At 54.8% G+C, this 15167-nt stretch overlaps 1 protein-coding gene across 1 annotated transcript in view; it reads left to right on the plus strand.

The window, feature by feature from the left end:
- CDH22 (cadherin 22) overlaps positions 1-8543 on the plus strand; it is a 33970-nt gene extending 25427 nt beyond the window's left edge. The window contains exons 8-11 of the mRNA XM_042834381.1: positions 760-881; positions 1059-1176; positions 6926-7177; positions 8014-8543. Of these exons, the coding sequence (XP_042690315.1) occupies positions 760-881; positions 1059-1176; positions 6926-7177; positions 8014-8543 (1022 nt within the window). The remainder of the gene's footprint in view (positions 1-759; positions 882-1058; positions 1177-6925; positions 7178-8013) is intronic.
- Positions 8544-15167: the final 6624 nt, after the last annotated feature.

Consider the following 15167-nt stretch of genomic DNA (forward strand, 5'->3'; position numbering starts at 1 on the left):
GTCACGACTTCTGCCTCCCTCCCCCAAAAGCAACCATCTAATCACCAGAGCAGCTGCTCTGGGTGAGAGGGAGTGATAATGCACGGGTGAGGTGAAGGCAGCTCCAGGAGGGGGCTCAGGTTCCTGGCTAATTATGGAGCAGTGTTAAATCTCCCCTCCCTTGGGTCCTCCTCTACTGATACATGGGGGACAGTATTAACTTTGTAGACAAACAGACAGCAGAGCTCCTGCCTGTGAGAGGAGAGGCACTGGGTCTGTCTGAGCTGTAACCTCTGGGTGGAACAACGGAGATGGAGAACGAGGAATTCCTCATTCCTGGAAGCATGTGAAGAGCTTCAGGAAACATCAGACCCTCCACAGTGATTTGCTGGTAGAGAGGGCACCCTGGGGCACATGCTGTGATCAGAGCTGTGCGTGTGGCTCCAGGCTCTGCGCGTGTGCCCCACAGCAGCTGCGGTACCCACAGCTCTGACCTGACCGTGGGGCCTTGCTCCCAGCTGGGCAGAATGGGCTAACAGCAGATTGCTGGGAGTCCTGGGCACACAGCCCAGCATTGGGCTCACTTACTGGGAGACACGGGCAGTGAGGCCAAGCAGGTCCTGCAGAGCACCGACCTGCAGAGGTCACCCAGCATGACCTCAGCACTGGCAGCAGCTGCCTGACCCACCACAGCCATGGGCAGATGGGATGAGGAGGGCTTGCTCCTTACCAGCAGCAGATGGCACTTCCTACTGCAGCTTTGGTTCTCCTTTGTTTCAGATAATCATTCGCAGGTGTCGAGAGCCTCTCTGCGCATCCGCATCCTGGATGTGAATGACAACCCTCCCGAGCTCGCCACCCCCTATGAGGCTGCGGTGTGTGAGGACGCCAAGCCAGGCCAGGTAGTGAGCAGCCCCCGGCCCTTCTCCCAGGGCTGTGCCAGCTCTGTGCCACCAGCAATGCATGCAGGGCAGGGGCTGGTTTGGTCCCTGTGGTGCTCCACTGTTTCACACCCTCAAACGTGACCCCGCTGAGGCTGTGGGGCGGCTCTGGTGCTCACCTCTGCTCTCTCCCCACAGCTGATCCAGACAATCAGCGTTGTGGACCGTGATGAGCCTCAAGGTGGTCATCGTTTCTACTTCACACTGGCACCTGAAGCCACCAACAACCACCACTTTTCTCTGCTGGATGTTAAGGGTAAGCCCTGCTGGTGGGTGTGAGGGGCTGTGGCTGTGCTGGGTGCAGCTCAGGAGCTCATAGGTATCCCTACAGCTCCTCGTTCTGAGATGGGCCCATTGAGTGCATTTTCTTATAGTGGGTCCACCAGATTCCTCCTTTGTTGCAGAGCGCAGTGTGCTCAGCTCACTGTGTTTTCAGGGCTTGTGGTCCCTTCTTTGGTGTGAAATCTCCAACCTGCCTGCAGGCAAGGAGATGAACACATGCCTGTTTGCAGCATTACCATTCATCCCTCTGCAAAGCATGCCCTAGAGTGTGGGTCAGCCCCAGACTGCCATGAGGGTAACTGGGCAGCGCCCTGCAGATGGGCAGTGGCCATGGGAGCAGCCCCAGGGATGCTGGAGGGAGCAGCAGTCAGGCTATGTTTGTGTGGGTGGTGGCAGTCCTGGAGGGCAGTTATCATGCTGTTCCCTGTCTTTAGTGGGTGTTCTTGGTGAGTTTAGGTGCTGATTTCAGTTAAGGACAGCAAGGCCCCTTGCAGCTAGTGGGGTCTTCTCCAGCCAGATGTGTGTTTGCCACAGGGACCAACCCAGGTGGGGGCCAGCAGACTGTGCAGCAAGGCTTTCTCCCTGTTTGGCATTATTAGGGTTGTTCAAACAGAGCTTGCAGCAGAACTTCCAACAAAATTGTGGAAGAACCGATATCGTCTGTGTCCTGAAAAGCACAGCTGTCTCTGACCCACAACCCCCCCTGCACTCATAGGGCGGCTGGTCACCAGACTTTTGCTTCTTAGCATGTAAGCAAGCTTTAATCCTCCACAAGATTTTGCCCCACGCCCAGCGATTAACTTCCTTCCCTGACCTCAGGAAAACATATGGGGGCTCTGTTCCATGCTGGTCCATCCCTTCCTGCACCCTAATGTCAGCTCTGGGGCTGCAGTGCCTGCTCTGAACCGGGCTGTGCTGGACCCAGGCTGGGGTCCTGCTGGGATCGCTGCTGGAGGGACCTGGGACTCGGCAGGGGCTGCTCCACTGCCAGCAGCATTGGGGTCAGCCCTGCTCGTGCAGTGGGGCTCATGGGCAGGGACCCCAGAGCCAGTGCTGCAGGGCAGAGCTGCAAGAGGGCCCAGGATGTGCCCCCCCCCCCAGAGCTGCTGCTCTCATGAGTGGGACGACGCGCTCATCACGCGGGGTAATCCTCTGTGCTAAATGATCCCACAAACTTGCATGTGGTGCAACACTGCATAAAATGAGTAAAAGCTGGCGTCACCTCCCGCCTTCTGCTCTCGGTAAACAAATGCTGTTGCTGCAGGGTTATTCCCAGGGTGTTTGGAGACCCTCCCAGTTGCCAAGCGGTGCTTTCTGCCACAGCAGGAGGCGGTGGCTGCCTGTGCAGATGGAGGCATTCCTCACTTCTGCTGTGTGTGTGCTTTGCTGTCATCTCCCTTTGGTTTCCCCCTGCCCTGACTCCTCCGATCCATAGCAAGCCCTGGTTGTGCCCCTCCTCTCCCCGGTTCCTCCACTGCACTCCGCGTTGCCCCCCACCCTTGCCTCGCCCCTCTTCCACTTATCTCTCCTCCTCCGTATAAATATCAGTGGTGACAAACTGCTACCACCAGCCCATCTGTTTCTTTGTACAAATTTGTAGCCAGTTTTGAAACGTGATTTATAAATATTGCTTTTGCAGCCAAAGAGTGACACTGATGGATGTCAGCACAGATGGATCCGCTAAGCTCTCGCTTAAATCCTTCTCATTTTTCGCTTTGCACCTTCTTCCCTCGGCTCCCACCAGGCAGCAGAAAGCTTCTCTGTCTCGGGAGGGTGGTGTCCCCAGGGACCAGCGTCCCCTTGGGAACACTCTTGTTGCAGTCCTTTCTGCAAAGTGCCTGCAGTTACCGCCTGCAGCCCCGCTCATCAGCGCCCAGTGGCACGCATTGCTGCCTGCGCTGCCAAGAGCTGCCTTGATGCCAGGTCAGGGATGTAAGAGCGAAAGGTGACCCTGCAGGACGTTCTGCATTAGCTGAATTACCGCTGGAGCCGCGTGGAGGACTCAGGCTTTTAGAAACAGCGCTGTTTCCTATTGGCATCTCTCGCTTTCTGCTCTCGACCTGTCCAAGTGAGTGCTCGAGCACTTGCTAATTCGTTAGATGTGAATGAAACGTCGTTTGTGATAGCTGTGAACCCAATCTGGAATGCAGATGCTTCAGCAAATAAAATGCCCAAAAGAGGAGATAGTGCTGGGGAAGCTGGCCTTGCCCAGGTTCAACCGGTGCCTTTCCAAAGCCATTCACCATGCTGTGACTCCTAACTCACCTTTTGCTGGGCCTTTCTGGCCATAGAAAATTGATTACAAAAGGATTAAAGGCAATTAAATCCTGAAATCATGTTCTCCAAGAAATGCTAATTGTATTGGAAGAGACGGTAGAGAGCATCTAAGCCCAGCAACCTGGAAGGGTGGTAGATAATATGGAGCGACACATGGAGCTATTGACTCCGGAGCTCAAGGGCTAGGCAAGCAGATGTCAGAACTCTCTGCAGGTCTCATTAAGAGCTTGTAATGGCTGATAGAAGATCTAAAAATCATTGCAATCAAAAGCAAAATGTTAGGATTTGGGGATTGCCTCAGGATAGACAAAGCCTCCTCCAGCCCTGTAGGGATGCCTCTCAGCATGAGCGGCGCAGATGCTGATCGGATTTGGGGTGAAAAAGAGGCATCGAACCTCTGCGAGGGCTGAGCCAAAGGCAAAGGAGCAGCAGTGGTGCTGTGGCCTGGCATTCAGAGAACTGGAGAGCAGAAACAGGCAAAGGGGAAAAAGGGATTCTTCTCATAGCAGCTGCACCCTCTGGGACTGGAAGGGGTCCCAGCAGGGACTCTGCATCCCCCGGGAATGGGACACGGAGGCTGCAGAGCAGAAGCAGAGAAGGGAAAGGTGGGCACCCACTGAGATGTGGGAGAGGGCACAGATAGCAGCACCCAGGTCAGAGGTGGCCACTGTCTTCTGCTGTGCTGGTGCTGATCAAGATTGAGTTATGAGAAGGATTTATTAGCTCTGTCTTTGAAGCTGCCAAGAGCCTCTTTGGAGAGGGAGTCTGAGAGACATAATTATTTCATTATTCCTAGTCGTGTTATGCTCCCGTCAGTGTATATTGCATTCCTAAGCACTCCTCTCTCCGTGCACTGACTGGTCCCTGTGCTCTGCTCACGTTGGTTTCTGCCTTTTTTGATTGCTCCTCTAGCAGGTAGAGGTGCTGCTTCCTGACCATTGCATCAGGTGATACCGTGTGGCATGGAGTAAAATCTCTGCGTGTTCCTGGACCCTGTGCTGCCTTTCTCCTGTCAGCAGCTGGGAGGGTTGTGCAAGGAACAGGGATCCAGAAGGTGCTGGGAGGGGCACGAGGGTGACAGCAGGTGGAGGAGTTGGATGCAGGCACTGCTGGGGCTTGACGGGGGTCTGCCCATGGTGAGCAAGATCGCTGGTGTGCACATGCAATTTCTATGGCTCTTCCTCCAGTAGGACGTGCTCACGTCTCCCCATTAGAAAAGAAAACCGTTGCTTTGTGATGACTGAAATAGTTTGGTGCTTGTAGTTTTTGTCTCTCCCATGCACCATTTTGAGTTGCACAGCCCCTTCCTGAGCAGAGGTTTCTCACACGGAGCTGGCTGCTCTGCTGCTTTATTTTTACTTTGTGGGTTCAGCAATGAGAATATTTCTCCCTCCCGCACTGGGCGGTGCGGAGCTCGGTGGTGCAGCGCTGTCAGAGCGAGCTGAGGGTGGCAGCTGCCTCTGCAACTTGCATGTCTATTTCCCCTTCATTGCCTCAGACCATTTCTAAGCACACAGCATGCAGTGCTGCGCGGCAGGCCCTGCTCTCAGCAGGCTGCAGACTGAAGGGGATTCCTCAGCCCCCCGCTATGAGATTTGGAGATGCACGCTGGGGCTGCTCCCTCGGTCCCATGGGGTGGATATGGTGCAGGGGACTGGTGGGCCAGATCTGGGAGTGGTGCCTTGTCTGAGCTGCCGTGACCACATCTCCACCATCTCTGGGTGCCCAGTGCTTGCGATCAGCATGGACAGCTGGGAGCTGGTCCTGGCCTCTCGCTGAGATAGCACCATTAATGTTATTTATATCTCCCTGCTACGCTGCAGCAAGCTGAGGGAGCGGCACCGAATGAGATCGTGTTACCTTTGTGCAAACGATTAGCATAACAATTCAATTTTTCCCAGCTTAGCCTTGGTAGGGAATAGGAATCTGCTCTGCTCCTCCCTCCCACTCATTTCTGCACTGGGCTGTGCTGTGCCTGGAGTCACAGCTGTGCTGCAGCCCGAGGGCAGGGACCCCAGACAGCCTGCAGGCACAGAAGCAGCACACTGCTCTGCAGGCAGTCCCCTGCCCTGTGCAGGCTGCCCACACTGCAGCACTTGGATCTTTTCTGGTTTGGGAAGCGTGAGCCAGCGCTGCGTGCTGCAGCCCTGCAATATCTGAGTGCAATATCGCCTTATTGCTGCCTTGTGATCTGGGCTCTGGGGTGGTTGCCTTTCTGAAACGTGCTTTGTGGGCAGGGAGGAATGAGGTTACCTGGAAAATTCTGTTGGTGGATGAAAGGTGCTACATCCAAAGGAGGAATTCTGCGAGTGAAAACCACAGCACAGCTCTGCATGGAGGGACAAGGTTTGGTTTTGAATCCTGGCTGTGTGCCATTCAGTGCAGCTCTGAACGTTGGTTGGTGTGGTCCTCTGCCCAGCGTCCACGCCTCTCCCCAGCTGGAAGGCGAGCTGAGCTCTTCAGGGCAGACCTGCATTCTCACGTGAACTGGAAGAGAAATGATGTTTTCCTGCCACTTTTATGCCTATATCCCAGCCATCCCCAGCAACACAGCCATGCCAGCTGAGCTCCATGCTATGCTCTGCCCTGGCTGCAGCGCAGTGCCCTGCGACCTGCCCGCATCCTGCCCGCCCCGCTGCCCTACATGTGGCTCCTGTCCTCTGTGCCCCGGTGCTCCCAGGCTGCACCGATCCATACAGCAATTTCCGTGGTGGCAGTCGGCCCAAGAGCCACGATTAAAATAGATGTCTTTTCCGATCGAATTGCTGATTGATACAGAAAGGGGCCAGTCCAACATAAATCAGGAGCAATGAGGAGAGAGGCTGCAGACAGCAGCACCTTGCTGCAAACAGGCCGATCTACGTTTTATTAGATAAAGTCTGCAGACAGTCGGCAGCACCTTCTGACATCTGGCCGCAATTGTTCAGCCACTGTTCAGTCCTCTGCTGTCCATCTGGTTCTTCTGCTGGCCGGCTGTGAGTGGCACACACACAGGTGAGCAGGGAGCAGAGCTGATCCCAGGCCCTTCTCTTATCCTCCATGCTCTGGGTGGTGCATGGCTGCCCAGGCTCACCCCTGGCCCCGGAGCCCTGGTGTGTCACACAGTGGCTGTTATGGTACTGAGTGGTGCTGCTGAGCCCTTGAAGCAGCCACATTTGAACAGATGGAGCTGCTGGCTCAGAGGAGCTCAGCCTGCTCCTGCACAAGTTACAAAGGACCCAGGGAGTGCTGGGCTGGGCTCCTTCCCTCTGCCTCTTGGGCCTGGGGACAATTAGAGGTGCACAGCCCCTGCTTAGCTGAGCTGTGAGCGCTGGAGTTGGTGTCTGGACAATAATTTGTGCCTCTCTGCACCCCGAGGTTTCATCCTATGAGCAGAGCAGCTCATACTGACCCTGCTGTTTCTATGATGGAAATGACTTTGCTGTGGCTTTACTTCTTCCCTGCAGACAACACAGCTGCGGTGCACACGCAGAGAGTGGGCTTCAATCGCCAGGAGCAGGACGTCTACCTGCTGCCCATTTTGGTGGTGGACAGCGGCCCCCCGGCCCTCAGCAGCACAGGAACGCTGACCATCCGGGTCTGTGGCTGTGACAGCACCGGGGCCATCCAGTCCTGCAACAGCACTGCCTACGCCATGTCAGCCACGCTGAGCCCCGGCGCCCTCATCGCACTGCTGGTGTGCATCCTCATCCTGGTCGGTGAGTGCTGCCCGGGATGCTGCATCGGCTCTGGCACTGCCTGTGCTGGAGCACTGGGGCACAGGGTGGAGAAGCAGAGCAGTGTGGACTTGTCTGTGTGTGGGAATGCGATGGGGCTGGAGAGATAATGCTGCAGTGCCCTCCGGTTCAGCGCAGGGCAGCTGGAAAGCTGAGAGCTCTTCAGCAGCGGGGCTGGCCTGCAGCTGGCTGCTGAGGGCTGCCAGGGCTCAGGGGAGTCCCCTCTCTTTGGCATGGCATGGTTCCCCGTCTCCTGTCACATCTCCATTTAGAAAACCCTTTCTCATAAGGGGCACTTTACACTGGTTTCATTTTCCAGTGCAGTGCAAACAAATTTCTGCCTAATTGCCCAAAAGAATAAAGTGCACGTCGGTGCTTAAAAGGTGATGGGCTGAATGGATGATGATCCAGGACACATCTGTGGCTTGCTGCTCATGCTCCGTGCCATCTGCTCCACAATTGCCCTCACAACATTTGGCTGCCGCCGTGATTCATCCCCCCCTTTTCCAATGCATCTTCCCCAGACTCCATCCGTTTGTCTGTCCAGCCGTGTGCTCATCCATCTGTCCCTCCCGTCTCAGTGGCTGTGCAGCATGTAAGAGGGATCTCCCGATCTGCACTGAGCCGGCACCTCTCACAGGTGCTGATGTGGCACAACTGTTGCTCTCCGGCTGGTGGGAGCCGCCGGGGCTGTGCTCTGTGCTGCCGGTGCGCCCTGTGCCAGAGGGGTTCTGCCTTTGTGCCCTGGTGCAGGTTGAGCGTGCTGCTGCTGCACAGCACGTTGCCTGCTCCGACAGTCTCTGTGCTTCCTCCCCCAGTGCTGGTGCTTCTGATCCTCACGCTGAAGCGACACCACAAGAGCCACCTGACATCCGAGGACGACGAGGACATGAGGGACAATGTCATTAAATACAACGACGAAGGAGGGGGCGAGCAGGACACGGAGGCTTACGACATGTCCGCCCTGCGCAGCCTCTACGACTTCAGTGAGATCAAAGGCGGGGACGGGGGCGGGGGGCCGGGAGAGGGAGGAAACCCGGCCTCTGAGCGCCATGCCCTCCCGCAGTGGGTGCAGAGCCCGGACCTGGACTTCTCCGTGTTCAGAGACTACATCTGCAGGAAGGTGGAGCAGGCGGACGAGGACCTCTCCGTGCCGCCCTATGACTCGTTCCAGACCTACGCCTTCGAGGGCTCCGACTCTCCGGTTCCCTCGCTTAGCTCCATCAACACGTGGTCCAGCGGCTCGGAGCAGGACTTCTCCTACCTGGGGGGCTGGGGGCCGCGGTTCCGGCAGTTGGCAGCGCTCTACGCGGGGCGCCGGGGCGAGGAGGACAGCGAGGAGTCCTAACGGCACCGCCGGACCCGCCGGGGGCAGTGGGTCGGGGGGCTGCGGCGGTGCCGGACGGGCTGTGCCCTGGGACCGGGGGTCGGTGTGGGCGCTCCTTCGCGGTGCTCCCGGTCGGAGCTGTGCCACAACAACCGCGCCGGGCGCCCGCGGGAGCGCTGTGACCGTCATAATCTCCTTAATGCTGATCTCCGTTAAAGCACTGCACATTAATTTAAGAAAGGGAAAAAAATCTAATTCGAGAGCATTTGGAGGGGGGTTGTCCCCCACAAATTGTCATTTAAATAGATCCGTTCAGTGAGGCCCATTCAGGAGGAGAAGAGCAAACCGGGAGCCTTTTGTTGTTTAAATTGTTTTTGTCACTTGAGTCTCAGAGCATTTGGAGCGCTTTGATTTCTTTAAGAGCTTTCCTTGCAGAGGGAAACAAGCTTTTAATTCTGTTCTGCTTTTTTTTCGCTTACGTTTGCTCACTTTTTGGAGTCCTCTCTGTGCGCAGGGGATGCTCACGCTGTGGCTCCGCGGGCTCATCCTGCGCAGAGCGACTGCTGCTCGGCAGCTCACTCCAAAGCGCACTTCTCTGCTGAGCTGCAATCGCTTCTCCTCTCAGCTCTGACACCTTTCCTGTGCTTAACCGAATGGCGGTGACTGGATTCAGTCTCTCCTGCCTTCCTGTGCTGTAGGCACTGGCTGCAACATCCCGGTGTGTCCCGTGGCCCCGTAGTGACAGATGGGGACGCCCTACTGCTGTGGGGGCACGGTGCCGTCCCAGCGGCGGTGCCCTGTAAGCGACCCGCGTGGGCCCCTGCAGCACAGCTGCTTTGCAGGAACCCTCTGGTTCTGCCAGGTGCACTGGGAGGAGGCAGGAGGGATGTAGTTGTTCTCAGCTGCAGATGATGCTGGAGGAAAGCGCGGTCTGTGGCTCCTTATCTGTCCGTGTTGAAAACAATCAATGATACAGATAGGTAACTGATAAGGTCTACCAAGGTCTGACACATCTTGGGCTTGTCATTGGGTTTGTCCTTTTTGTTTAGCCACAGGCAATGTTTTCTATCCTTGGAGAAGGTTTGAACGTAAATGTAGATGCGTGTTTGTTTTATGCTGTTTTGCTTCCCGGCCATTGGTGTCAGTCCTCGGGCCTCAGCATGACTCCCAGCAGTGGAGAGGTGCAGGGATGCCCCTGCCCCACAGCCCCCATCTGCACTGCTCCTCCTGTGGCCGCTGCACTCAGCTTCCTGCAGGGCTGGGAACTGCTCACTGCTCAGGGTCCTCCGGTCCCTGTGAAGGAGGCTGCAGGCACTCGGCGTGCCGCTGGTTCACTGTGATGATGCTGGAGAGGTAGCAGGGCTGATGGGAAGTGATGCCCTGATTCCCGGAGCGGGAGTATGGAGAAAGCCCTCTTTTTCCTCAGGAATGTGTACTTGTTTTCCTTCTGGGCTAAAGAGCTGCGTCCAAACCTCTCCGGAGCCGGCCTTTCCTTTAGCAAAAGTGTTGTGCAATAGTAGGGCTCTGTCTGTAGGAGATGGGGTCTGACAGGGTACGTGTTTAGCCACCTTCCCCTTGGGTTTTCCCCCATCCTCAACCAGCCTGTCCTCCCACACGCATGCACGCACGCTTGCGTCTTCATTTCCATCCCCCATGTAAATACACGGGGAGAGCAGGGCCCAGCAAAGCACTGCTCCGCTGCACCGCCCGCGCTCGGCCCTCTGGTGACTGCAGGAGGAGCTGTAGCTGCCACAGTTCTCTATCCAAACTAAATTAGGAGGTTGATTTTCTCACCCTTGTTATTTTTTTCAAGGTCTTTCATGGACCTGGAAATAAATTATTTCCTTGTCATCTAGCCTGAGTCTTATTTCCTTCTTTGCCTGGTTCTGTTTCCTGGTACCGAGCTTCCAACAAGGTCCCTGATCGTGTGCCCAGAGGGCCAAGGGCAGGCTCTGCTTATCCACCTCTTCCTGTTTTTCAAAGAAATGCTCATCACAAAAAGCATCTTCATGGGAAAGGTCTATCTTTCTAAGCTGAATTGGAAGGAAATGTTGAAAAACCAAAACGCACTTGGCTTTCTCCATCTTTTGGACAGGAGAACGCCACTCTGCTCCCACCAGGACTCAGCCGGGACCCACCCAGCACCATCCCCGAAGCAAACTGCATGCCAGACGACAGAAGAAAACCTGATCGAGCATCCTCACCTCATCCTTCCTTAGCCAACAGCGTTCCCGAATGCTTCTGACAGCAGCGACCCTCAGCGCTGCTCTGCCGCGCGGCCCGGCGCCCCGGCGCTGTCCACGCACAGGTGCTGATCGCGTTCTTCCCGTCGTCACCGGCACCGGGCCTCGATTGCGAGCAGGTTCAGTCACCGTGATCCATATTCGTGTGTATCGCTGCAGCATCCCGTTATCAGCTGCAGAAAAAAAAAAAAAAAGAAAGAAAAAAAAAAAAATTCTCCTTCAAACCCAGTTTTAATACTGAAGTGGTGTAAATAAACGACACTGGATCCTGACTGCGGACAAAACAATTGCTGGTGGTTTTCTTGATGGCAAGAGACTGGGAAATGAGCAATGTGACATTTGCCAACGATGTGAGATGCCCTGGCCCAGAGTGCTGCCAGGTTCTGGGTGCAGGGGAATGCACAGCTTGGTGGTGGCATCAGTGTAGGTCAGTAGATAACATGGGGAGAAAGTGAAGCTCTCCATAAAGCAAAGTCATTTGAGTAGCATCTTGCGGCCTTGCTTTGCAAGATGCTGTTGATCCCCAAGGTCTTGAAGTGTTCCATATCCACTGCCATCCCTGTGCCTCCGCTCCCATCCCACTCCCCTGAGCATTCACTTCATAGCAAGCAAGAGACGTTGGTGGCCTTTGATGGCAGCTTTCAGTGAGATGCTGTACCAGAAGGGAGCATGGATGCTCAGACAGGGAAGGTGCGCTGCCCACTCCTGGTGTTCAGCTGTTTCTCTTTTCACAGTTGCTGTGGGTGCTTTGGTAGCTGCCAACATTGAGGAGGCCTTTTTGCAAACATCGCCGTTAATTGCCCACACGCAGCAAATGTGTCAGCACTGCACTCCCAGCTGTGTGCTTCACAGCTTTGGACACATTGGCACCAATGGCTGTTTGCAGAGAGCTATTGACAGTTGCTGTGCATTTGCACCTTGGGTTTCCAGCCCAGAGCTTTCCTGTTCAGCTGCAACAAGAGCAAACAGAGTCCCTGAGTCCTGCTGCCCACCAGGCACCTGGACAAGCATTGTAGTTATTGTGGAACATCCTGGGGGCTGGGGGCTGGGCTGTCCCAGCAGCTCCCACTGACGAAGGGAGCAGCCTGCAGTTGGTGTGTTCCTAACCAATGAGTGCCCAATATTGAGTGTGTTGGGTCTGGGCCATGTAGGAGGATTTGTGTCCTGATACTGTGGGGGAATGGAGAGAACTCATAGCAACGTGTTGACAGCCAGAACCAGACCCTTCACTACAAGAGGATTATTGAGAGCGCTGATTGCAGAAGCACCTATGAAGATGTTTTGAGAGCTCCACGCAATGCCCTCTCAGCACAGCTCCTTATGAAGAAATGTTTCTATAGGCATTCCTCTTTCCATAGGCACTCCTCTTTCTTCAGCAGTTGCATGGCTGCTCTGTGGTGCTGCTGTGTCTGCTGCTTTTGCCAAAGCAGTAGCTCTGCTCCTGGGGATGGCAGCATTTGCCACAGGTTTGTTCTGAGTGTGTCCTGCAAAGTTTGTGCCCCTGTGCTCACACACCACGGTGGCACTGGGCACTGTGTCTCCTGGCAGTGCTGAGCAATGTTATTTTAGCATCTTTTCTCCAGCAGGAGAGGTGGTAGAGCCTCCTCTGGGAGGAGGCAAAAGATAGATGTGATCTGCTGGGATTGTTTAGGGGAAATGAGAAAGACAGTGATATCTGTCTCTCCAGGAGAAAAATACATCGCTTGTACCCAAGAGCAAGGAAGGCCTCAAAGCCTCTGCCTCCCGCTTGCCTGGGTAATTAGCTGCTTTTGAAAGTGATTGGCTTTCCCTAAAATCTTCCAAGTAGCTGCTCCATCACTAGCAAGTGGCTGCTTTGACCGCTTCTGCCACAGCTGATAGCATGACTCCCCACACCCTGCTGGTTACCAAGCCCTCAGCTTCCTCTAGGGCAGGTATCAGATTCTCACTGCTCTGAATAATCTCAGTTTGGGATCTCTGCACTTCCTGCTCGGTGCAGACAGCAGCTGTGCTTTGTTTGGGGTTTCTCCTTGCAGCAGAGAGCTGAAGGGCTGCAGCTGGATAAAAAGCTGTGCTCGCTGCAAGCACCTGCTCTGCAATGCGAGCACTGCCCCTGAGGGGCCCTGCTGGACTCTCTGCTCACCCCAACAGCTGCAAAGGTGTCCTGAGTTGCCCAAACCCCCAGCACCGCACTGGAGGGAAGCCCAGGCCTGGGATGAGCCTGGTGATTCTCTTCCAGGGCAATGTGGGTTCAGTGACAATCCTTCCAGTTCTCAGGGAAAGACTTTCAGCTTTGCAGAGTGGGATCCCACACAGCTGAGCAGGATCTGTTGCAATCGGGAGATGCAGCCATTGTACCAATACAGCGAAGCAGAAAGAAAGAGGGCTCACTGCCCCAGCTGCAGGATGGCTCTCATGTTGTGAGTGGGCAGTAAGGAGGGGCAAAGCAGCAGCAGCAGCAGCAGCAGCTGAGTCCCCAGCATTTGCTCCTCTGTTCTGTGCTGCTCGGCGCACTGCCGCCGCCTCTCTGCTGCTGCCTCTGCCAGTTGGTGGTGGTGGGATGCCAAGCACTTGTTCTTAGACATCCTTCATCTCTTGCCAGGGACAGCGAGTGTTTGCAGCACAGGGCTGTAGCCACACCGTGCTGCTGTGGACGTTTTCCATCTGTCTGTGTTGCTGCCATAGAGGGGCTGCTCAGGTGAGCCCGAGTTTTGTCTGCCAATGGCACCAGGCAACCCGTGCAGGATGCATCCCCGCAGCGACTGATTTAACCATGGTGATGGGACAGGATTTAATCCCTCCTCTGCTGGGGAAAGCGCTGCTAACAGAGCCATCCATGGCCATTACAGCCCCAGCAGCTCCATGCGGTCAGAGGCTGCTTACCTCCAGCCAGGAGCGGGCAGCTGCCGAAATCCCTTCAGGCCACATGCAAATTAGGCATTGGAAATGCTCATTACAGCCAACATGACACACCTTCATTATTCCAAAATAATTGTCTGAAAGGCTGAGCTCGCTGCTCAAGCTTCACTTGGTGCAGAAACGTGATAAAAAGAAAACAGGAAGTGCAATCAATGCTTGTAATCCTTTTAAATAAAGAAGGTACTTGCTAGTAGCTGCCAACATCTTTAAAAAGCTGTGATTTCCCCAGAGAGAGCCCTTATCAGCCATGACTGCGTGTCATTCCGGCTGTCTGTCAATCCATCAGAATCCAGTGCCACTGACATTAAGAAGCCAGGCATTAAGATTATCACATTTAGCCATAATGTAGCACAGATTGTGTTGACATTTGGAAAATATTCCACCACAGGACCCATTTGACTTCTATACTTTCTACCTAAAGAAAAGAAATGCTTTGAAAAGTTGCCGTGGGGCCCTGCCCTCTGCCTGAGAAGGGCTCAGCTCTGCCCACATTGGAGAGGGAATGAGCCAGGCATGGGCTGGGAGGTGCTTGGCCACGGAAACAATGGTAAACGACCTCAAATGAACTGATTAATCTCTTAAATAACTGTGAAACCATTTTCCAGAAAAAAAAGTTAATCTAGTCTAAATGGCTCTGGTGCTTTTCCTGGGCTCCAATCAATATGTGGTCGCTCGCTTTTCATGTGTAATTCACAGTAATTGCAAAAGAGCGTTTTCTGAAGAAAATGACATTCTGCAAGAAGAAATGCAAAGAGAGATGAGGGCCAATTAGCTTCAAATCCCAGACCGAGCCCTGCTCTTGGGTGCCTGGGAGAGATGGAGCAGCACAGCAGCTCTCTGTCCTGGGTCCTCGCCAGGGTGGCTCCAGTGGTGCCAACACCAGAGGTAAAGGAGACCACGTGCAGAGCCTTGTGGTCCAGCTGTGGGTCAGTGCAGTGCTGCCCTGTGCCCTCAGTCTCCTGCATGCTGGCGCATTTCCCCGCTTCTCCCCATCTCTTGCTGTCTCCAGCCTTAATATGGGGCAGGAGGAGCACTGATGTGGGGTGGCTGGAGAGGCAGCAGATGGGTGGAGGGTGATAGAAGCCCCCACAGCCAGGGATGCCCTAGTGCTGTGGTCTTGCCCAGGCCTGGCAGTCTAAAAGGAGAACAGGCACGAGGAAGCCATTGCTTTCTGTCATCTGCTGTAAAACCAAAACATAATTTTCCAGGATGTCATTCTAATTCTAGTGGGAAAGCTTATTACGTGTGATTTACCCATAAAAAAGCCTGGTGACTTATGATCGTGTGTCCGTGGGTTTGCCCATCAATCCATCACGGGGCTGCGGGGTGGCAGGGCAGGGAAGCACGGTGCAGGACCGAGGTGAGCCTGCTGCTGTGATTGACATGCTGCTTTCACCATCCATAAAGCTTCTGACATATTCCTTTTGGCTCAATGCAGATCCGCACTGCTGAGCTCCAGCACAAATGTCATTAAAACATGTTCTACCCATGGTACCTATAAATA

The sequence above is a fragment of the Centrocercus urophasianus genome, unplaced genomic scaffold (genome assembly GCF_019232065.1).
Source record: "Centrocercus urophasianus isolate 14NV4802_14NV808 unplaced genomic scaffold, USGS_Curo_1.0 seq_46, whole genome shotgun sequence".
Classification (NCBI taxonomy): Eukaryota; Metazoa; Chordata; class Aves; order Galliformes; family Phasianidae; genus Centrocercus; species Centrocercus urophasianus.